This window comes from Manis javanica, chromosome 17 (assembly GCF_040802235.1).
Source record: "Manis javanica isolate MJ-LG chromosome 17, MJ_LKY, whole genome shotgun sequence".
Taxonomy (NCBI): domain Eukaryota; kingdom Metazoa; phylum Chordata; class Mammalia; order Pholidota; family Manidae; genus Manis; species Manis javanica.
Window position 1 is genome coordinate 63,442,283 of NC_133172.1, and position 22,653 is coordinate 63,464,935.

The 22,653-nt window shown below is 64.2% G+C and overlaps 1 protein-coding gene across 2 annotated transcripts in view; it reads left to right on the forward strand.

Moving 5' to 3' along the window:
* The first annotated feature begins 316 nt into the window (after positions 1-316).
* ZFPM1 (zinc finger protein, FOG family member 1) overlaps positions 317-22,653 on the forward strand; it is a 64,951-nt gene continuing 42,614 nt past the window's right edge. For both annotated transcript variants that reach the window (XM_073225497.1, XM_073225498.1), the window contains exon 1: positions 317-726. In XM_073225497.1, coding sequence (XP_073081598.1) covers positions 687-726 — 40 coding nt within the window. In that variant the 5' untranslated portion in view covers positions 317-686. The remainder of the gene's footprint in view (positions 727-22,653) is intronic.

Here is a 22,653-nt window from a genome sequence, read left to right on the forward strand (position 1 = left end):
GGAGCTTGGGCCGAGGGGCGTGTCCAGAAAGGCTGGGAGCGCGGCCGGATGCGGTGCTTCGGGGCGGCGGGGCAGGATAGGTCGCAGAGTCCAGCCGGACCTGGGGACAAAGCTGCAGGGCAGGAGCACGGGCCTGTCCAGGAAGCCAGAGGTCCGGCGTGGGCCGGGGGCGGGGCCATCAGGGGCGGGGCCGCGGGGCCGGGGCGGGGCCAGGGAGTCGGGACTGGCGTCTGCCTGGGGCGGGGCCGGGGCGGGGCGGTGGGCGGGCCCGGAGGCGCGGCGCCGGGGACGCACAGGCCCCGCCCCCAGCGCCGCCCGCCGCCCGCCGCCCGCCCTGAGCGCCCGGCGGAGACCGCGGGGTCCGCAGCGCTCTGCCCGCGGGTTCCATTGAGAAAAGCCGAACGGCGGCGGCGGTGGCGGCGGCGGCGACTGCGCGAAGCAGAAGAGCCAGCAGCAGCCTGCCGCCCGCCGCCCCCGGCGGTCCGCGCGCCCGAGCGCAGGGCCTTGCCTCCGGCCTCCGCAGCGGCTCCCAGCCGGGCGCTGCGCGCCGGGGGCGGGCCAGGGCGGCCGCGGAGCTCGGGGGCCGGGGACATGAGCCGCTCCGCGGCTCCTCCGCGCCCCCGCCGCCCGCCGCCGCCCGCCAGGGGCTAGAGGCGGCCGCCGGGAGGGCGCGCGGCGCCGGAGACATGTCCAGGAGGAAACAGAGCAACCCCCGGCAGATCAAGCGTGAGTCAAACTTTGCCCGCCGGCCCGCGGCCGACCCCCGGTCCCCGCGCGCCCGCGACCTTCACCCGCGCTGCGCTCCCCGCGGCGTGCCAAGCGCGCCCTAATCTAATCTTCCCTGGCGGCCGCCCCGCGGCTCCGCTTGACACCGGGGTCCTCCCGGAGGGGCGTCCTCCCGGAGGGGCGTCCTCCGGGAGGCCTGGAAGAGTGGCTGGGGGCGCGGCCACCTCGGGCCAGCCCCTCCCCCGCACCCCCGAGATGGTGCGGCGATTAGGCGGCCCCGATCTGGGCTCAGATAAAGTTTAAAATATTCCATTCTGCAAGTCCCATCCTGATAAGATCGGTCTGTCGGGACGGGTTGAAATTGTGATCTTATCTTGCGCGGTTGACTCTCCCAGGCCTCGTATCTCGAGGGAGAAAGGGAGAGACCGGGGAGGGAGAGGGGCGCCGGGCGCCGCGTGGAAATGCGCGGCCAAGTGGCGGGACCGGCCTGCGCCCCCCACCGCTCCTGCGGGCCGGAGAGCCGCGTGGCTTGGGGGGAGGGGTTGGCCACCGCAGCGCGGACGCTCGATTCCGGCCGCTCAGACCCCCGAGCCCTTTTGGGGGGGGGTCTCGAACTCGAGCCTTTCCTGCCCGGGGACAGCTTCCCGGAAGTCCGACCGTCCTCATATCGCGGCGGAGGCCGCACTGGCATCAGATGGTGGGTTCGGATGTCCGCCGGCAACCCCCTCCCATCCGAGGCGCTTCCCCAAGTCAGGGAGGGGGTTCCCGGGGACTCGGCCAGGCCCGCCTCTGCCCGCGTCCGAGTTTCTTGCCCGTCGGTCCCACGGGCCATTCCCGGGGGCCGGGGGTCTATACTGCTTATGCTCCGGCTGTAAGAGCGCCCGCACTCGCGGGGCCACTTGGCTTGCCGGGAGGCGCCGCTCCCCACCCCACGCCAGTAATAACTTCGCGCCTAGGCGGCCAGGGGGCAGGGCTTCCCCAGGGTCGCAGCTCGCAGGCCGGAGGGGCCGCCCAGGAGGCGGCACGGGGCCCCTGGCCCGCTGCGCAGCCCCAGGCTCCCGGGCACCGCCACCACTGTCCACGTGAGCACTGCCCCCAGGACCCCGTGTGAGCGCGCCTGGGGCAGGGTCCCTCCTCGAAGTCCCAGAGAGGGGAACCGCGAGCATGAATCCGGGTTCCCGTAACCCGACTCCCTCGGTGTGCAAGCGGGACCTGTTTTCCGAAAGTCGCCTTCTGTCAAGTCAACTCAAGTATTAAAACCACCCACAGGTCCCGATCTGCGCCTGGTCTCCGGTTTCTTTTCCGCCTCCTCCCCTGGGCGCCTCTGCTCGCCGTGTTCTCGTGTGTGCGTGTGTGTGTGTGTTTCGGTGTGATGAGAAATGCCGACAGCGCGAGCAGGGACATCGCAGGTGGGAGCTGATCGCCGGCGCCGATAAGGCCCGGAGCGGGGCGAGCCCTCGGGTCGGGCTGGGTCGGCCGAGCGGGGAGCGCTGGGGACAGGCACCGAAGCGCAGGCGGGCGCCAGCCCGGGCCGGGAAACCGGGGAGAGAGCGGGGCCTGCGAGGCGGGACTGGGCGCCCTCCCTGCAGCCCGGGGCGCTGGGCGCCTCCTCCCGCTGGCAGATCTTGGTTTGTTAAGATGCGAGCGCTGATTGTCACCGAGCGGCGGCGCCCGCCCGTCCGCCCTCTGCCCGCGGCTGTGCGTGCGGCCCCGCAGTTGTGCGCCCGCCTAGCCGATCTCACCTGCGACCAGGCCGCGGGGTGCAGGGCAGGAGGCCGAGCGCTTGGGGCCGCCGCCGCCCCCTGCACCCCTCCCAGGCTGGGGCGCAGCTGCCCGCGCCTCTGTGCGCCTTTTGTTCCGCGCGAAGATAGATGTGCCGCGCTGATAAGGCGCGCAACCGATGGCGGCGACGATAGGCGCTTCCATTTATTAACTTCAAACGTGGGAGCGGGGGAGGGCGAAGAGCGAGCGCGGCCTTGGCCGGCCAGATGGCTAACACGATAGGCCGGGCGGCGCTGGCGGGAAGCGCAGGCCGGAGCCCAGCTCGGGACCCTCGCGCCCCCTGCCCGCCTAGCTTTCCTCCCGCCCCGGTCGATGTGAGCTCGGATAAGCGCCAGGCGGGTCGTCCGGATGGCGATCGCCAAGAGCGATAAGAGGCCTTATCTTTGGCCACCAGGCCCGGCCGGGTTCGAGGCAACAGCAGCGCGGGGGCGACGCGGCCGGGGGGAGCCGGGGCCTGGGACCCGATAGGGGGGCGGGGGCCGGCGTCCGCGCCGGGCGGTCTGGGCGAGTTTTCATCCCAAACACACTCAAGTGCCAGGAAGTTGGTCCTCCCCCTGCGGGTGGTACAGTCCGTCAGAAAGAGCGAACTGACTCAGCTGGCCCAGAGCCGGTGGGGGGCAGGACAGCGCGCCCCTGATCCTGTGAGATGGTGTGAGATAGCCAGAGGTGGGGTTTGTCACCTCCACAAGGACATGGGGTGCTCCCCCTAGAATCAGGCTTGGGTTGGTGTCCTTCCTGGCAAGTGTTAGGTATAACCTGTTTGGAGTTTTCTTGAAAAAAAAAAAATTGAGGCTTCCATTGCCAGCCTGTTTTAGGAGGACCTGGTGTGCTGATGTCTTTTTGAGCAGGTCCCCCAAAATCAGGAGGGAGGTCTGAGCAGACCCAGGTCAGTCCACTCTGCCAGTCTTCACTGGACACTTGCCGTAGGCAAGCGCCGGGTCCCAGCCGCTTCCCTGGGGAGACCCGAGGCGGGACTGGGCGCTGGGAGCAGGGCAGACACGCAGGCCGGGTGTCAGAGGCGCTCCCAGAGGAGGAGCCTCCGGGGACAGTGTGCTGCCTGGGTTTCCAACTGAAAAATGAAAGGATTCCTGGCTGTTGTGGAGCGAGGGGAAGGCTGGGGTGCCTGTGGTGCTTGAGAAAGGACCCTGTGAGAGAAGGAGAGAATGAGGTCGTGAGGGCGGGGCGGGGCCTCAGTTTCCCTGTCTGAAAAATGAGGACAAGAATAAACCTCGGGTCAGACTAGGAGTACCGAGGGGACTCCAGAGGCCTGGTGCAGGGGGAGGGCCCTGGGAACCGTGGACCCCAGCCAGCACGTGGAAGTCTGGGGCTTGCCCTGCCCATGCCCAGCCCAGCCCAGCAGCCACTCTGGTCACAGATGAGGGTGGTGGTCACATGTTCTCAGAGTTTGATTAAACAAATTATTGGTGGCCACAGGATGACTAATTCACCCCAAGCTTCGACGTCACCGTTCTGCAACCCAGCGCCCACCTGTGGGGTTGGTGGTGTCTTCTGGCAAGGGTCAGTTCCAGGAGAGCCTGGGTTGGGCCCGGAAGGGAAAGGAGATGGTCTCTGTGAGTGTTTGTGAACGGAAGAGGTATTCTCTGAACAACTTTGCACACTTACCTTCTGAGCGTGGGAGGCACCACCAGCCTGCCTGGCTCCTTGCAGTGCCCACCACCCCACTGTGATGGCAGAGAAGCCAGGAAAAAGGGGCCTTTGGCAATCCGCCACCGTGGCCAGGTTACTTCACCTTCCACAGCCTCAGTTTCCCGCCTCTGAAACAGGCATGAGAGCGTCTGCCATCCAGGGACCACAGGCACTGAAGTCTTGCCTGCTCTCCACGGCCTTGGCCCCTCCTCTGAGCCCTGGGCGGATGGGACTGAACTGCACGGAGCTAAGGCCACTCGAAGGCCTAGAGAGCGGGAGGGGCGCACTGCTGGTCCTCAGCCCCTGAATATGAACCTGTCCAGGGCTCCCATGGGCCTCGAGGTTGGGGTTCCACCCTGGCTGCAGATGGCTTCTGGCTCCCCCTCGTTCCTGGGCCTCAGAGAAGACAGCTCAGCCCCCCTTGATGGTAATAACCACGTTAACAGCAGTTAATATGGAGTCATTCTGCCAGGCCTTGTTTCGCCTAATCTGCCTCTACATCTGGGGAAACTGAAGCAGAGGGACTATTCCTCACCCAGGAAGGTGGCAGAGCCAGAGCTGGAAGGCAGGCGGCCTGGCGCCATGCTCAGCCCATCGCGGTGTGGACCTCACGCGGCTCCCTTGCAGCCGCCCCTCTGCCTGGGCTTCCTCACGCCTCAGTCTCCACACCTGGGAAATGGGCCGTGGGAACAGCGGCCCCGGGGGTCCTTCCCCAGCCCTGCTGTTGCCAAGTGTCCCATGGCCTCTGTCCTGGACACCACTGCGCAGGGGCAAGGGCAGTTCCCGGGGAGACCTCACCCGCCCTTCCCGGGCCTGAGCCCCGGCCAGAACCCCAGCCTCATCCCGCCTGCCCAGCCAGCCCCTCCCCAGGGTCACTGGGAGCCCAGCACGGCACCAGCCCCGCCAGGGATTTAAATGGGTCAGTTAAGGAAGAAAGGAGGAGGGAATGCGATGCCATTAATTGTACCCCTTATCTCCTGTTTCTATGCCAACCAGACGTTCCTAGGGCTTGACGGACTTGTGAATAATACTCCCGGCTGGCCTATCTTCCATCGACAGGCCTCCTCCTGGAGGCAGCTGTTGCCCGCCGATTGGTATCACCAAGCCCAGCCTTGGCCTGGGCCCCTGCCCACCCAGCCACCATACCCCGGATCTTCCTGGGGCTGCCCCAGGGCGCCTGTCCCCATTTCACAGAGGGGGAAACTGAGGCCACAGCTGGGCCTTCCACCACTCTCGATCAGATAAATGACCTAATGGATACACAGCATGAAATGAACGTGGACTCAGATCACGGCTTTGCCACTTACTGGCCATGGGACTATGGGCAAGGCCTGCCCCATGACAGCCTCCGTTTTCCCATCTGCACAGTGGGGGTAGTGATGTTACCAGCCTCTGAGCACAGCTGTGAGAATGGAAGGGAAGCATGTCGTCTGGGCCAGCTGCCACCGTCCCGCCCTCCTCAGCATCTTACTGGGCAGTCAGGTCAGATCTGCGGTTTCCAGCTTATCTGGGATGGAGAAATCCTGTCTCCCAAACTCTCTCTCAGAGAGTGAAGCACTTACAGGGTCTCATCTGGGAAGCAACCCCCCACCCCACACCCCACCCCCCTGTAGCCCACAGAGCTCACTCTGCCAGCCACTGGTCATGGCTAGCCCTCTTCCTGGCCGGCCTTCCCTTCTGCCCATTCCAGCTCCAGCTTGCCAGGCTGTGCCACCCGTGGCATGCTGCCTGCCCTCTCTCTGGGCTGGGGTTTCCTCGTCAGAAGGGAGCAGAGGAAAAGGGGCTGGGAGGGAGGTGTGGACGATGTTCCTTTGCCCACCCCCCAACCCTGAGCTCTGCCTGGGTGTGACCCCAGACTGAGTGGCTGTGGGTCAGGCAGCCGCGTGAGAAGGCCCCAAGGTCTCCTGCATCCCTGTGCCCATCTCACTGATGAGGGGCAGGAGGCCTGGAGAGGAAGGGGTTTGCCAAAGGTCCCCAGCCAGCAGTTGGCAGGACCAGGAGAGCAGTGGGCCTGTCTCAGCCCAGGGGAGTGGTCCGGGAGGCGTGGGGGTGTCCAAGGGAAGGCAGACCTTGGGGCCCCTAACAGGGCCCAGGCAGCATTGCCTGGTGCCTCCTGCCCATTCCCCGGTTTTCAGATGAGGATGGACATGGATGCCATAAGAGGCAGGGACTTGAGTCCTACCCCAGGGCAAGGAGGAAGTTGGGGGCTAGTCTGGGTCTGAGAGGGGCCTGGTTTCACTCTCCGACCACCTCAGCAACGTGGACCTGGCACAGAGACCCCGTAGTGAGGCTGATGGACTCAACTCTCTCCCTGTGGCTTCCCCGCTGTGTGGCCCTGGCAGTGTCCCCCTGACCCCCAGTCCTTGCTTTCTTCTGTTGCTGGGTCTGCCAGCGCCCACCCCAGGGGCACTGTGCCTGGGCTGGGCAGGCACAGCCAATGCAGCAGGACAGCAGGTTTGGAGCACACCCAGGTGCCTGGCTTGGGGTGGGGACCTGGGCTTTTCGTTGCTGGGTGACATGTTGCTCCCACCTACCCCGCTGTCCATGGTGCCGCTGGGTGGGCTGAGGACAGAGACCCCGGGGTTCCATCCCTTCCCTGTCCCCCTGACCAGGGAGTCGTGGCTGTGCACTGCAGGCCTGGGCTGACCTCAGAGGGTGCTGGGCTGCCAGCCAGGCCTTGTCTTCGGCATGGCAGGCTGCTGCTTGGGGGCCGTCGCCTGGCAGGAGTCCCGGCCTTGTCGCCACCCTCTGGGCAAGTGACCTCTCAGGCCTCTCCCTCCTGGGGTCGTTATGTGGGAAGCAACTGTAAAGTGAGGTCCCAGGGCCATGACCTCAGTGGACACAGCAGCCCTGTGAGCTGCTGGCTGCATTACTGATATTTGGCCAGAAACCCCAAGGGGCGGGCATTTCACTCAGAGCCCTGTCTCCCCATTTCCTCCCCTTCTGGTGTTGATTTTTGGAGGAAGGAATAGTGGGTAGGGATGCCCAGGCTATACCACACCCTGGTTGGCCCTACTCCCGAGCCCTGTAGGTCCTTTTCCTGCCCAAGGACCTTACCTGCTGCTCTGATCATCCCCATTAGTGACTGACCCACTTTACTGGTGAAAAAACTGAGGCACTAGGCACCTGTGACATGCCTGAGGCCAGACGACACAGGAACTGGATCTGTGGACCCCAGAGGTGGGCAGAAGTTCCCCTATGTAGTGCCCACTCAGGCCCCCCAGCACTGCCCCCTCCCCGACAGCCCCATGTTTGGGAGAAGGCAGTGGCCCTGCCAGGGCAGGAATGTGGTGCTGACCTTGGGCCAGAGCTGGGTGAGGCAGATAAGCGGGCCCCCCTCCCACCTCCTGTCCCCCTTCCTGGGCTGCCCAGCTGTGCCCTCTCAGAGCCCTGGCTTCCCTGCCTGTGAAAGAGGTGACGAGGTGCTGGCGGGCAGCCTGTGTGAGCCGAGGCATGGCCGGTGCCCTGGCCCTGGCGCTCCTGGCCCCTTCAGTCCAGTTAGCCAGTGTCTGAGAGCTCCTTCTACCAGGTGCTTTGCAGCTTCCCTCCTGTGATTCTGCAGATGCCCGCTGAGGTTGAGGTTCTCAACCCATTTTGCACACAAAGCATTGGACGATCAGAGAGGGTAGGTGGCCACACCAGCATCACACAGCACATGAGTGACACAGAAACGGGATAAAGGGAGTGCTGTGCAGGCCCTGCTCCAACTCCCAGGCACCCCCTACTCCCCACAGAACTGGGAGGCGTGCTGCTTCCTGGGAAGGAGGGGAGGGCTTCAGTGGGGGCTCTGAGCGTGGGTGACTCCAGGAGTTTCTGTGTGGGTAGCCACAGGGGAGGACAGGCTAGAATCCTGGGGGCAAGGCTCCCAAACTCTGTTGGTGCACAGAAGTTACCTTGCCTCCCTGGGCCCAGTCCGCACCTCTGCAAGACGGGGGCATCACGGGGACAGCAGGCTGGGCTCTGAGAGAGCCCCGGACTCATGGGGGTCATCAAGGCTTGCTGAGCCTCAGTTTCTCCCCCAAAGTGGGCCAGTGGTGCCAGCCCTGCAGGGGTGGAGGTGCAGCCTGAGCTAGAGCCAGCATGCCATGCCACCTGTGGTTCAACGGGGGCCCCTCCCACCTCCACTGTCTCCCCGCCCGCTGCCTGTCAGTTCTTCTTGGCATCTGACCCCGACCTGTTTGCTTTTCCGGTCAGCCCTGGGCACTTGTACGTGGCCAGCCTCCTGCCTCGACCTCCCTCTTCTCCACCAAGCCTCCACCCTGCATGGCCCACGCAGGGAGCTCCATGGCCAGGGGTCCTGGCTTCCTGCGGTGAGGAGCCAGGAGAAAGCCAACAAAGGGTCCCCTCATGGGGACAGGGAGGGCCTGGGGGGCCTTGCCATCAGGTGCAAGACCCCCTAAACAGGAGGAGAAAGTGCCGGCTCAGAGCATGGGCGGCCTCAGGGCCCTGCATGGCCTCCTCCATCCAACCGGGTTCTCTGAGGCTCCAGGCTCCTGCCGTCCACCCCGACCTCGCTGGTCACTGGTCACCCAGCAAGCTTAGCTGAGCATTAACTAAGTCCCTGCTGAGTGCCCTGACTTACTGACCTGCACTCACATCCCCCAGCAACCTTTGAGGGGGCTCAGTGATTAACCCATTGAAGGAACGAGAAACTGAGGCTTAGAGGGATTCTAGCTCAGTCCCAGGACTGTGCCTTGAGCACCCGCACCCTGGGTGAGGGAGGGGAGGGTGGCCCAGGGACAGCTTCCAGGGTTAGAGCTCTTGGCTCTCTGCTGGGCCTGGTGACACCAGTGTTTGAGTCTGGGAGACCAAGGCCTTGCTATGGCTCTGGCCGGGCTGTGCTGCCATGCTGTTCTGGCAAGCTGTGTGACCTCGGGTGAGTCCTTTCCCCTCTGTGGGCTGAGGTGGCTGCTGCTCGGCTGTCCAGCTGCAGGAGAGGAACAAGCCTCCGCATACTGGCACACGCCCAGGGCAGTTCCTGGAGCCCTGGGGGCTGGACGGTGCGGAGGTCAGGCATCGTCTCAGATGAAGCCCTCAGGTGCCCATCTTGAGTGGGAGCCCTTGATCCTCAGGGTTGGAACGAGTGGATTTGGGGTCCCCTTCCAACCATGGTGTTCTGTGAATGGACCTGTCCGCTGGGGTGTCCCGTGTGGGGGCCCTGAGATGAGAGCCCTTCACCGTTTCAAGGGAGCATGAGCTCATCCCCTACTCCCCAGGCTGCTGAGGGGCTGTGGGCAGGGCCTCAGGCCGGGACCTGCTGGGACCCAATGTGCCAGGGTGTCCCCACCCTGCTGCTTTTGTTACTGATGTTTCTTGCCTCTGGGAACTGGGGTCTGGAGAAGGCTCTGGCAGGGGTCCCACAGTAGGAGGCAGGGTGCTCGCAGCCAGCCCCACCCGCCGTGCCCCCCGCCTCTGGCCCTCTTTTCACTTCATGGGCTTGGAACAGCTCAGGAGGCCTGGGCCCACCCCAGCTCCAGGGGCCCTGAGGGTGCCTCCTGCCTCCATTTCCCTTCCTGGGCAATATGCCCACAGCCGCTCCACCAAAACCAAATCTTTCCCCAGAGAGCAGAGGGATGCCCCGACGCGCACACACTGCCATGGCCGTGATGGTCGGCGGCACCCAGGCCTTGGAAGCCCCGGCCAGGCTGGCCATCTCCCTGTCCTTCCCAGCTTTGCCGGCCAGAGCCCAGTGTGCCCCAAACTGTCTCCCGTCCGGGCCTCTGGCAGACGCAGGTTTCAGCTCCTGTGATAACTCGGAAAGTTGAACTGGCCCCATTACTGCGCCGAGATGGTTGGCGAGATAGGGCCTTGATAATGGGGGAGATACGGCGTCTCGGTGGCCAATGGCCCGGCCTCTCCGCCCATTAACATTCCCCACCAGCATCAGCTCCCGCCGCCTATCTCCTCTATTTCCACTCCTCCCGCAGATAAGAATGGAAATTCTGACTTCATAGCTCACTGATTAAAGTGTCTGGATTTCTTGATAATACACAGATAAATTATGTTTTTGAAAAAGAAGGTAGGGAGGAGGGTGAGGAGGGTGGGGGCTCTGGAGGGGAACCCTTGGCCGTCTCTCCAGTCTCTCCTGGCCCCAGGCTGGCCATGAGCCTCCACACATCTGGCCTGTACAAAGTCAGTGTCCAGGGGCCAGGCTGGGGAGGGGAAGGAACAGGCCCCTGAGCAGAGTCGCAGCAGAGGGACCACGCTGGGATGGGCAGTGCCCGCTCCGAAGGGGGAAGCCCTCTGGCCGGGAATTCGAGCCGGGGGTCTGGACCTGGCCACCTGCACAATGATTCTTGGGGTGCATCTCTGTGCCTCGGTTTTCTCATCTGTCGGATGGGCCTGGGCTTGTCAAGAGGTTGCAGTGCCCCAAGGGCAGATGTTTTGACTCACTGGGTCCCTGCTATCTCCTGGGCACGGAGAAGAGTATCTGGCTGTACCATAGGTGCCCAGGAAAACCTGGGGCCAAGCAGAGCCAGTCGTGGGGAAGCGGCTCCCATCTATCCCCCCACCCTGTCACCAGCCACCCAGCTGCCGCGTGTGGGACTGAGGTGCCATCTCCATGTCTGTCTGCATAAAGCCGCCTTCTTCAGCTGATCCGAGATGCGGTGCTGATGGTGTGATCATCGCCGATTAGGGCTGGCGTGTGGCTAATCCTCCTGCTGAGGGACGGGTGCAGCAGCCCTGGGAGGGCCAGGCGCCCACAGAGGCACACCTACCCCGGCAGTGCCAAGGGGAGACCGAGGCCTCACGGTGCCCCTCCCCCGGGGCAGTGGCCAGGCTGAGCAGCCTCTCCTGCTGCAGAAAGCCTTCCAGAGGGGCTGCCCGGCACTCCCAGCAGGCGCAGGGCAGCTGGCCATTTCTTCCTGCTTTCTGCATTTATTTTTCAAGTGACTCTTAAGAAATGAGACTATCTATGACCCTTGAGGCAGGAGGCCTGAGTAGGCAGTTAGCAACATTTCTGGGTGGCTCTAGGACTCCCCAGTTATAATAATCCTAATGGTGGCTGTTGTCAGGTAATACCTCCCTTTACTGAGCGCTTTCTGTCTGCCAGACCTGGGCCTGGCCTCTGTTGTCCTGAAGAGTCCTCCCCGCAGCCCTGGGAGGGGCACCCGTGACCTCATTTCTCCCCGTTGGAGGATCCAGTGCTCAGAGAGGTTGAGTAACTCACCGAAGGTCACACAGCACAGAAGGGAACAGTACAGACTCTGGCTTAGATGGCTGGTCAAAGTCTGGGTCTCCATCCTAGCTGGAGGTTCTGGGGGGTGTCTGCAGCCAAGGGCCTCCCATCTCCCCTAAGGGGCCTGCCCCCTCAGTTTGGGGAGGGAAGGCCCAGGCACAGAAAGGGTTTCTGCTGGGGGCCACAGAGTCCTGTCCAAGGACAGGCAGTGGGGTGCCTCTACTCCTGCTTATCTTTGGGGGTCAGTTCATCTGCCCCCAGAAAATAGGCTCATTTGGTGATAAGTTGGTTTCTTTCTGTCTACTGGGTTTTGTTTTGTTTCACTATTCTAAAGGAAGTCGGCTATTTCCAGTAAAATGGGTGCATATGTGGGGGAGGAGGGCAAGAGTAGGACTGGGTAAGCAGGGCTCGAATTCTGGCCCCTGGGGGGTGGCCTGAGCAAGTGACTTCATGTCCCTGAACCTCAGACTCCTCCCCTGGCCATGGGACATTGTCACAGCCCTGGCCTCCCCAGCCTTTGAGGAATGAGACTGGAGGGAATCGGGCAGGGAGGGCTTCCGGGCCAAGTGCTCACAGGGGCGTGTGTGGGGTGCGGGTTGTAAGGCTAGGGCTGCGCCCTGAAGCCCTCATTCCTGCAGCACCCCCTCCACAAAACCCCCCAGCTTTCTCCCCGGACTGTTGCTGGCAAACAGCTCCAGTTTGCAGAGACCAGGACCCGTCCTGTCAGAGATGCGAGTGGCTCCAGCCCCCTTGTCCTCCAGCCCTGGCAGTCTGCTCCTCGGACGACTGTCTGTTTCCACCAGCGCCATTGGGAACGCGGGGGGAGTGGGGGGTCCAGCTGCCCCTGTTGTGGTGGCTGACGGGCACATCCCAGGTCTGAGCCTCGGTTTCCAAATCTGTGAAACGGGGCTGAAGAAACTGAGGCCCGCTCTGTGGGCCCCTGGAGTCGGTGGCTGGCTCTGCTGTTGTCCCTGAGGTCTCCTTGCCTGGTCCCCACCCAGCTGTGCCCCCCCCCCCCGGGCTCACAGGCCCTCTCCTGGGAGGAGCTCAGCCCCCCAGCCTCGCAGCATCTCTCTGGGCCTCCTGCCCTCACCCACACAACGGGGGGCTGCCCCCCTTGAGGTCCTTTTGGCGAGCTGATGGGAGGGCATCTGCTCCGCAAGGGCAGGCGCGCTGCTGGGTCCCTGCCCCCGGTGGTGACCGACCTCGGACTGGCCCCGCCAGCTGCGGAAGTTCCAGGCAGGGCACTGGCTGTGCCGGACTCAGCAGGAGGGAGCCTGGGAGAGGGAGTCCCACCCCTCGGTGTGTCCCCCCAACAAGAAAGAAAAAAAGAAAAGGTAGCTAATAAAAAGGCCGACGGGCCTGTGTGGCGGAGGGGCCCTATCGCCTTATCTATCTGCCTGGTCTCTCCGAGCGGTTCTGCTGTTTCCCCTGATCTCACCCACCAAAATGCCAGGAACAAAGGCCCTCGCACACACACACACGCCCGCAGCCCCGCAGCCCAGCCCTAAGAAAACAGCGCCCCAGACCAAAGGACGAAAGCCTGGGTTGGGTTCTTAAAATCGTGGTCACCATCGTCTTCACTTTGCGACGGAAGCCAAAACACAGCCCTCCCTGCGAGAGGCAGCCGAAGAAGCTGCCCCCTCCTGGCCCTCCCTGGAGGGGAGGCACCCCGCCTTGGGGCCAGGTCCCAGCAGGGCCGGGCATCCTATCCTGGCTGTGTGACCTTGGGTCGGCGTCTTTCCCCCTCTGGGTCAGTAGCTGGGGAAGGGGTGGGGTTTGAGGATCTAACGGGGCTCAGAGGAAAAGGAAGCGCCTGCACTACAGCCAAAGGTCCCCCTCGCGGCGCCGCAGGCTTGGGGCTCAGTCAGGTCAGCCGGAGCCCGGCACCCCCAGAAGCTGCCCCCGCAGAGCCTGGTCCCCGCCCAGCCCGGCCCCGAGCAACTTCCCCGCAGGCCCCAGCCCCGCGGCCGGGAACCGGGGCCTAACCTGTGCGCCGGCAGCCAATGGAAACGGAGCATGCAAATGAACGGGGGTGAGACTCGGGGATTGGCCGTGCCGTGTGTGGGCGGAGCCTCAGAGGCGCGGGCCTCTCAGGGGAAGCCCTTGCCGTGGGGGCGGCGGTGCCGCCAGACCTCGCCCCGGGGGAAGTACCCCCGGTTCTGGCAGGGCCCGCCCTCGGGCCCTCGCTGCCCGGCCAGCCCTCCGCCGGGGCTCAGAGGCATGCACAGGCGGGCCTCGGGATGGCCTCCTGCTGACCCTTAGAACCCAGACCCCCGCAGCCTGCGCTGGGGGGCCGGGACTCGGGCGTTCCCGAGGTCGGCGCCGCCAACTCTGACTCCCAGATGGGAACACCGAGTTCAGAAGCGGGGCGGGGATGACACAAGGCCAGCCAGCTGGCCCTCCTCCCCCTGTGTCTGGGGCACCTCCGGACCCTCTGTGTTGCTGTCCCCTGCTCTGCCCTCCCCCGGCTGATGTTTATCCAGAACCTCCTACCTTCAGGCGGGACAGGCTGGGACACCATCGTACTGAACGACAGTCCCAACCCGTTTGCCGAACAAGCTGCCCGGTGGGTAAAGTGGAGGGTCTGGCCTGCCTGCCTCCCAGGGTGGCTTCTGTGCATTCTGGCAACCCATGTCCGTCCCCAGGGCTTGTCACCTCCTCCACACACTGGGCTGGGACAGCAGGCTCCCTGGGGTCCCTACTCTCACCTGTGGCTCTGGTGCATTCCAGAAACTTGGGGTCTTCTGGGTTTCCCATTTTCAGAAATTTACATTCCAGAAGACCATGTCTGTAGGAAGCACTCAATACTTTGGGACATGCTCATTGTGGTCGAAATCACTTTGCACCCCACCAGATATCTTGTCAGCAAGGTGGAGCCCAGAGCCCCCCAGTGCCCCCCAGTACCCCCCACACCTGCAGGGGTAAGCCACGGGCATGGGCATTTTTAAAAAGTGCAAAGTGGGAACTCAAGGAGAGGTCAGGAGGGAGGGGATCCTGGCAGAGATGTAAGGGAAGGAAACAATGAGGGGCGGTCAGACTAGAACCAGACTGCCGCCACATGACCCAAGCTATCCCCCTGCCTCTCTGCGCCTCTGTCCCCACCTCTGTAGGAAGGGGTGGTGGTGCCTCGCTGGGAGGCGGTGGTCGGGCCAGAGGAACGCGGCGCACAAGAGGGAGAGGACCTGGGCAGAGTCCCTGGGCAGCCCCACTGGGGAGGGGTCTCCTAACACCTCCCATCACCTCCCTGCAAGGGACCCCCATTCTGACAGCTGTGTCTCCCCCAAGACTGTGCAGGGCATACAGTAGGTGCTCCATAAATATTCCTTCAGTTGATTTGTAAATCTGCTCCCTGCTCCGGTCCCAGTCCTAGGAGAGCAAAGCAAACCCGAGGGAAGAGGAAACTGCAAGGGAAGGTCAGCAAGGGGCCTGCTGTGGGCAGAGCCCCGGGCTCGGCAGCTGTGGCAGCACCGCACACAGCCGCAGGGCTGAGGCTCGTGCTTTGGGGGCCGGCTGCCTGGGAACGGGGACGGCAGGCCCCCCTCTGCACATCCTTACGTGCTTGCGTCTCCATTTTCGTCCTGTACTGAGCTCCTCCTGTGAGCAGGGCCTGGTCCGGGACCCCATGACCTCACCAGGGCTTTGCCCCAGCCTCACAGAGCCCCAGGCTGGCAGGAGGATAGAGAAGGAACACAAGAAACAAATCGCTAGTGATGGGGGGTCTCAGTGCCACGGTGGGGAGCATGGAGGCCCCCGTAGCTGGGGGACTGGGGTCAGGGAAGGTGGGGTGGCCACCCTGAAGCAGAGACTTTATGAAGAGACAGATAGTGGTGTGTGAGGAGGTCCAGCAGAGGCCACAACAGAGACGAAAGCCCTGAGCAGGTAATGTGCTGTGGCGAGGAGACCAGCACAGGCCGGGCCCAGCTCCTGCAGGTCGCTCCCTTCCTGTGCACCTCCACAGCCTCCCCACACCACGGGCAGTCATGATACAGGGTGGGCCAGCCCAGGGGTGGGACAGGGGCAAGGGACAGTATGCCCCCTTTACCCCGTACCAGACTTTTCCTCTCTGCCTACTCTGCCCTGGCTGATGGGCTTCCTGCTGGCCCAGGCTCACCTTGTGTCCTGTCTCAGGCCAGTGACCAGAGGCTTTGGCTCACAACCCTAATGCCCAGGCCCTGAGATGACCGTCTTTGCGTGGCTTTCATTCGCCCAGAGGGGTCAAGGCCTCGGGTTCTGGAGCTACACAGCCTGGGTGCAAATCACAGCACTGCCATTTACCGGGTCTGCTTGGGCTGGTCACTGAAACCCAGAGCCTTGGTCCTCCTCCGTAAGACGGGGACAGGGCCTCTGAGGGTTGTGGGGGCATGTGGGGGCTGCACGCACCCAGTCGGGGGCTCCCTGAGTAGGGGAGGGCTGCTGCCTGCGGGGAGTGGAGCAGGACACCAGCAGGCTTGGTCCCTCCATGGTAGACCAGCCTGGTCAAGCCCAATCAGCAGCAGAAGTGTGCCCAGGACCACTCACAGGGCAAGCAGGCTTGTGTAGCCTCCCTCCTGGACAGACCACACCCCCAAGTCAGCCACCAGACAGGGCCAGACCCCAGCGCGAGGTGGCCTCCATCTCCTCTCCAGCAAAGGGCCGAAGTAGCCAGAGGGTGGGGAAGGCCATGTCACTGTGCAGGGCTGTGCACGCGGGTGGGGGGCGGTGTCTCTGAGCCGCTGAGGACAGGAACAGCATGCGTGGACGACGGCGCCTAGCACTGGGTGGCAGACTTCTTTGTGGGAAAATAACTACAACATAAAATTCACCACCTTCATCATTTGAAGTGTACAAGTCAGTGGTGTCAAGCCTATTCACAAGGTCAGGCAGCCAACTCCATCTGTCTCCAGGGCATTTCCATCATCCCCACAAGCCGCTCCCCAGCCGGGCACCTGTTCTGCTCTGTCTGCAAACTTGAGTCTGGGGTCTCAACTCCAGTTGACAGGCTCAGGGTGGGCAGGCAGGTGGCAGGATTGGAACCCAAGTGTTGCCCTTCTCCAGCATCCCTAACACTGTGGCTCTGGGACCAGTGAGCATGAGGGGTGCACGGGGCCAGCAGGTCCAGGCTCAGGCCCTGCACAGCCATCGCCTCTGTGGGACTAGGGGCACCCTCTAGGGGCTTCAGTTTCCCCATCTGCAGTGGGAACAGACTAGATTTGCTTCTTGGGACCTGGCCACACCCAACAGGAAAGGCCAACCCAGAGGACCCAGTGCTCCCTGCACGGCTTCCATGGGGCACTGAGAAATGGCCCAGGGCAGCGGCCACAAGGCTGACCCTGGAGGCTCCTGGGGCCCGTGTGCCCCCGCCCCTGAGCTGCAGAGGGACAGCGTTGTCTGGAAGAGGGGGTGGTAACTGCCCACCCCAGGCCGGGGATCCCTGCTGTGAGTGGAATCCTGAAGCCAGGACCCGGCAGGGCCCCAGATGGGCTCCGGAGTTCCCGCCTCCCCTGGGGCGCAGCCCTTCTGTAAAGGGGGTTGACAAGGGACCTCTCAGTGGCTGCTCTGCGGGACCCAGTGCAGTGGCGCCCCTGGGCCTGTCATGCTGGGCCACGGGGCCCGGGGAGGCAGCTGCCCGGGAGGTGAGAGGGTCTCTTGGGGTCTCCCCGCCCCCCGCCTATCAGATGGCAGGCCCTGTCACACTGGAGCCCCATCCCCTAACGGGAAACAATCTGCCTCCATCCATCTGACGTGCAGGCTGTGCGGCGACGGCTCCATTAGCCGCAGCCCCCACTCCCATCTATCAGCCCTTATCAGCTCATCTGCCCAGAGATTCACTCCCCAGCCTGTGGCACCCCGTTTTCTCGACACCATTTCCCCTTCTCCTCCCAGGCTGCCTTCCTGCTCACCACTCCACGCTGTGGCTGCAGCCGCCCCTGCCACGTGCCGTGGCCTCAGCCATCACCCTCACCCCGCTGTGGCCTTGACCCTTCCACCTCCCCACCAGTCACACGCTGTGGTCTTTGCCACACAGCTCCAAGCGTGGTCTTGACAACCCCACAGTCCACGAGTAGCCCCAGCCACTCCGCTCCTCCCAGGCCCCCCTCCCCGGGGAGTATTAGTAATCAGTTCTCCGGAGTGAAACAATCTCGTGTAATCTATCAGCAGATATCGGGCCCATCGGAGGCCGGGAGTGGCCGGGCCCAGAGATGGCGCCAAGCTCTAGCGTTGATAAAGTTTCCGAGCTCAGCGATGATGAATGTTGAGTAAGTGCAGGCCAGGCCGATAGGATGTGGACTTGGCAGGCCCACAGCTCCGGCTGAAACCAATCTCTCCCCTATCAGCTGGGCTGGGCTTTCTCAGGCCCGGCTCCTTCTGGCCGCCTCCTCTCTCTGCTGGGCCCCTCCCGGGCCCCTGTCCCTGGGGACCTGGGTAGGGGACCAGCCCCTGGCCCAAGAGAGGGGGCAGGCTCGGGGCAGGGGTGGATCCTGAGCAAGGCCAAGGAGGTGGCACTGAGCTGGGCTGCCTGGAGGTGGTGGCCAGCCACAGCCACCGCATGCAGGGACCCTCACTGCGGTCCAGCGCCCACGTTCTTCAGCTCAGCTAACCACGGAGCCAAGAATAAAACCCTGGCTCGGCCGCTCAGGGCTCCGGCCCCTCTGCCTCCCCACCCCCACCGCCCTCAGCTGCTGCAAGGCCCCTGGCCACCAGACTGTCCCGTTTCCGGGATGTTGCCCTGGCCGTTCCTCCCGCCCAGAGTGTTCTTCCCGGTTCGGGTCACAGCTTTAATATCACCTCCTCCTGGAAGCCCTCACTGGCCACCCACAGGCCTGTCCTCTCCCTTCCTGGTGTCTAAGGTATGTCTGGTCCTGTGTGCTCACAGCTGCCCCGGCACCTGGCAGGCGCTCAGGAACCTGAAGGAGGAAACCAGGGTGCTGCTGGGAGTGACTGATGTCTGGGGTGCCTTGGCTTCCTGCAAAGCCCTTTCCTGCCCCCCCTACAGCAGCTCTACGAGGCCAGTGGCCAGTACCCATCAGCCAGGTGTGTAACCAAGGTGCAGGAAGGTCTCCGAGGCTCAGAGCTGTGTGCCCCAGAGCCCGGCTTGGCCCCTGGATGGCTGAGCACACGGCCTGAGGCTGTGATGGGGCCAGGCAGGGGCTGTTGTGGCCTCTCCCTGCCTCGATTTTCTCATCTGTATGAGGGCATGTGGGGGCTGTATGTACCCAGTAAGGGGCTCCCTGAGTTGGGTTCACAGGGAGAGTTGGGTGTGAGGCAGACAGGAAATCATCACGCAGCCGATGAGAGTTTTGGCAAAGCTCCATAAACTCTGCAGGGCTGTGCACACGTGTCTTGAGATTCCGAGCCTGAGGGGGCCACAGCTCCCGGGCCTGGGCCCTGCAGCGAGTAGCCAGCAGAGCCTGGGCCCTGGCCTCAGGGACAGACGGCAGTCACACGGCAGCCGGGGAATGGACAGCGAAGGAGGGCTCCTCCAAGCCTCAGTCTGTGACAGAGCCAAGAAGGGAACTCAGGCCTGGGGAGGGGAGAGACTAGGCTGCAGACCTGGGCCCAGGCCCCCCCACCTGAGCAGGCCCCCCACCTCTACAAGCAGGGACAGCGGGCGGGTGAGGACGGGGGTGGTTGCGGGAAACATCAGGCACCAGGCAGGGATCAGAAAGGGGAGCAAGTGGGCCGCCTGTCTTCTGCCCCAGCCGAGGCCTCGGGCAGGTTTCTTCCCCATTCTGTGATGCACAGCTGGGGAACACTGAGTGGGAGAGTCGTCCCTGGGGTCAGGGTGCCGTGGGGCCCGTGTGGAGGCCACCCTCAGTGTCCTCTCATTGTTACTGCCCAGCGCCAGGCTGGGAGAGGCCCCAAGGCCCCTAAGGATAACCTGTGTGGTGGGTGCCCCCTGGGCCGGCGGCAGGGCCGGGGTGGTTAAGCCCCCTGAGCTCCTCCCATCAGTGATGGGGCTGGCCACAGGAGGAAGTGGTGGTGGCTGGGGAGAGGGATACGGGTGCGGGACCCCCCCGGGCGTCAGTGCCCTATCTCCCCGCATCTCGTCCCCCCAGCCTGGAGCCCCCACACTCGCCCTGGCCCCAGAGACCCCAGGCAGGGCCACCTGGCTTACCTCCCACTGGCTGCGGGAGTGGCACACCCAAATCCCAGGGCTCAGCCCTCGGTCACCACCCCCAACAGGCAGGCTCAGGCCCGGGACACCCCTCTGAACCAGACTCCCACGTCCCTGCAGCCCTCGCCCCAGTGCCTCTCCTGTGGGGGTCCAGGGGGCTGCACTCTACCAGCTCTGAGCCAGGTGGAGAGAGCTGGGGGGTGTGGAGGCATCAGGCCTGAGGAGGGTGCATAGGGGTGCAGGATTTCTGGGTGAATATCACTGTCACATCCCAGCGGGGAGACTGGCATGAACATTCGCTCATCGGGCAGCTGTGTCATTCAAATCCATGCTGATGGCCCGAGGGAGGGAACCAGAGAGAACTGACTGACTGGGTGGCCAGGCAGGGAGAGACGGTCACAAGGAGAGGGGCTGGGGCCCCGGGGTTGGTCAGGTGGCCAGCAGGGCTCCTGTTTCTGGCCAGGGAGCACTCTTACAGCAGCCCCCCAGGCGTAACGGGGACAAGACGTCCATGCGAGGGCTGGCCAGCCCTCACCTCCCTCCCCCCCATCTGTGGGGGATGCCTTATTTGTCTTTGGCCACAGGTCTCCCATCCACACCTTTGCAGGGAGCTCTGGGCACTGCCAGCCTGGCTGCCAGACCTTGTGGGAGGGAGGGTCAGAGAATGAGTGGAGGGAAGGGGCCCAGGAGAGAGAGGGAGGCTGGGAGGGCCTGCATTCAAGAGGGGAGCCGAAGGGAGGCCTGGGCTTGGGGCCACATGGAGGCACCAGGTCGGCTGGGGGTGCGGACAGGAAAGGTGGTCCCTATAGAGGTCAAGACGCCATCCGACTCCCGTGAAGCCTCTGGAGAAGAGCAAGTGAGGGAGGCGCTGCGGGACGCGTCTGCGTGAGTCTGGGCCAGGACCCTGGGTTCTGTTTGGGTTGTGCATGACCGCCCCACCCCCCATTGGTGAACGCCCTTTTAGAAGCTGAATGTATGTGAATTATATCTCAGTATCAGTTTGTTAAAAGCCAAGCTAGGTCACAGCAGGTCTTGTTGAGTGCGGGGCTTTTCCCAGAGAGTGTGGGGCCCCTGCTTGGCGCTCCTCTGAGCCCTGGGACTCACTTCTTGGCACCCAGAGGAGTCGGGGCAGCCAGCCACCCTCCTCCAGCAGGGCTGCCTTGACCTCCCCAGGCAGAGGCAGGCAGGTCGGCAGCCCTGTACACAGACGTGACGGGAGCCGAACGCCTGGGACAGAGGGCCCAGGACCTGGGGTCAGGCTCCCCTCCAGAGGAGTAGGGCACACTCCAGGCCGTCTGGCTGAACCATGGTGGAGAAGGGGCGGGTCGGACCCCTCTGCCACAGGACCCCCAGGGGAGGGCGGTCACCGGGGTCTGCAGCCCGCACAGAGGTCCTGTTGCTCCCTCTCCCCTCTGCGGGGCCGGCTGCTGCTCTAAGGGGCCCAGGTGATCTCGCCAGCATCCTCTCTGCGGCCGCCCTAGTGTCAGCGGGACTGACCTGGGCTGGGGAGAGCCCCCAGCTGCCTGCGGGCCACAGCCCATTACTGCAGGGCCCCACGCAGCCCAAGTGGAGGCCCCAGAGACCCCACTGGGCTGCGCTGGGACCCTCCCTATCTCCGTGGCCTCTGGCCCAGGCCTTTACCATGGGGAGCCCCGCTGGGGGCCGCTGGGGCAGTGTCTTCCTTGGGGCCAGCTCCCGGGCAGGACGCTGTCTTCTTCCCAGCAGGCATGAGCCCACCCGCTTCCTTCCGGACCTGGAAGGCTTCACAGGGTGCGCAGGTGTTCTGGCAGGGGGACAGCACGGGGCTGGGAGGGGGTGGGGAGAGCGGCAGGATTCAGGCTGTCATTGGGGGGTGAGGGTGGAGGGCGCAGAGAGGAGCTAGCTGCCCAGGAAGAACTCCCTGGGTGGGCCTGGGGCCCTGGATGGCCACTGCCTGAAGAGAGTGGGGCCCCAGGCTACATTCACAGGGAGAGTTGGGTGTGAGGCAGAGAGGAAATCTGGGCTCCATGTGGTACCCTTGTGGGCAGCGGGCAGGCCGGTCAGCATCTGGGCCTGGCCACGGGGGCACCCTGGAGGCCCTCCCCGAGCTCCAGCCCCTCCCGTGGGGGCATGCCCCTCTACAGAGGGCCCACCCCTGTGGGGCTGCACACTCGCGTACCTCTCTTCCTGCGCCTCTATTCTAAGAAGTTCTGGGTTAAATAACTTTCCCCGGGGGCCCAGAGCCTGCCCCTTGTCCCCCACTGTCCCCGTGCTGCCCTCCTCCCTGCGTGCCCCTTTGCTAACAGGTGCCCTGCTGTGCATCCCCCTGTCCCCACAGGTGGCCACGCCCAACTCTCCAGCCCTGGGACATCTGGGCTGCTGTGCGCCAGCCCTGGGTTCTGGGGCGAGGACAAACCCCATACGCTGGGCTCCCTCCTGTCCCCCCAGGCTCGCCCCACTCCTGCTCAGCCCCGCCCTCCTGCTTCTCTCTGCCCACGTTGCCCTGGGGATCAGCTCAGCGGCCTGTTGGAGCTGTGCACATGCACAAAGGACAAGCCACTCAGTCCCAGGGGCTTGGGCAGTGCCGGGGGCTGAGCTGGCAGGCCGGTGCTGGGCACAGCTGGGGCCACAGTCCTCTCGTCCGTCGAACACTAGCTGGATCAGAAACCCTCCTGGAGGGGCTCATCAGCAGCCAGTCCCATTGCCAGGGCCCAGCAGAGGGGGTGCTTCTCCAGTCCTACTGCCCGCCATCAAGAGCTCCGTCCACCTGGGGACCTGGGCCCCCTGGCTGGCTGGCCGCAGTCCCCAGGTCCATCTGGGCCCAGTCACCCAGGCTCCCACCACAAGTCCCCCAGGGAGAGCAGGGCTGTCCCACGGCCTCTGTCCCCACTGGGGCCCAAGCTGCCCCACTGCCCAGCTGTGGGAAAGTCTGAATCTGTTGCTATTTTCTCTCTGTTATCAGGGCCTTATCTGGCCACTGTGTGCCACCCAGAGGCCAGGGTCTCTCTCCTGGCAGCACTGTGCCCCCCACCCCCCACCCACTCCCCAGAGCCAGCTAGACAGGAAGCCAGACCTTCTGCCAGCCTGAGACTTGGGGACCGGAGTGTCTGTCCTTTCTGCCTGCACTGCCCCAGGCCCGGCCCCTCCCCTACAGCCTGTCTCTCCCACCCCAGAGGGGCAGGTATGGCACCTCTTTAGGGAGCTGGAACAGCCCATGTGTGTGTTCAGCACCCACCAACCT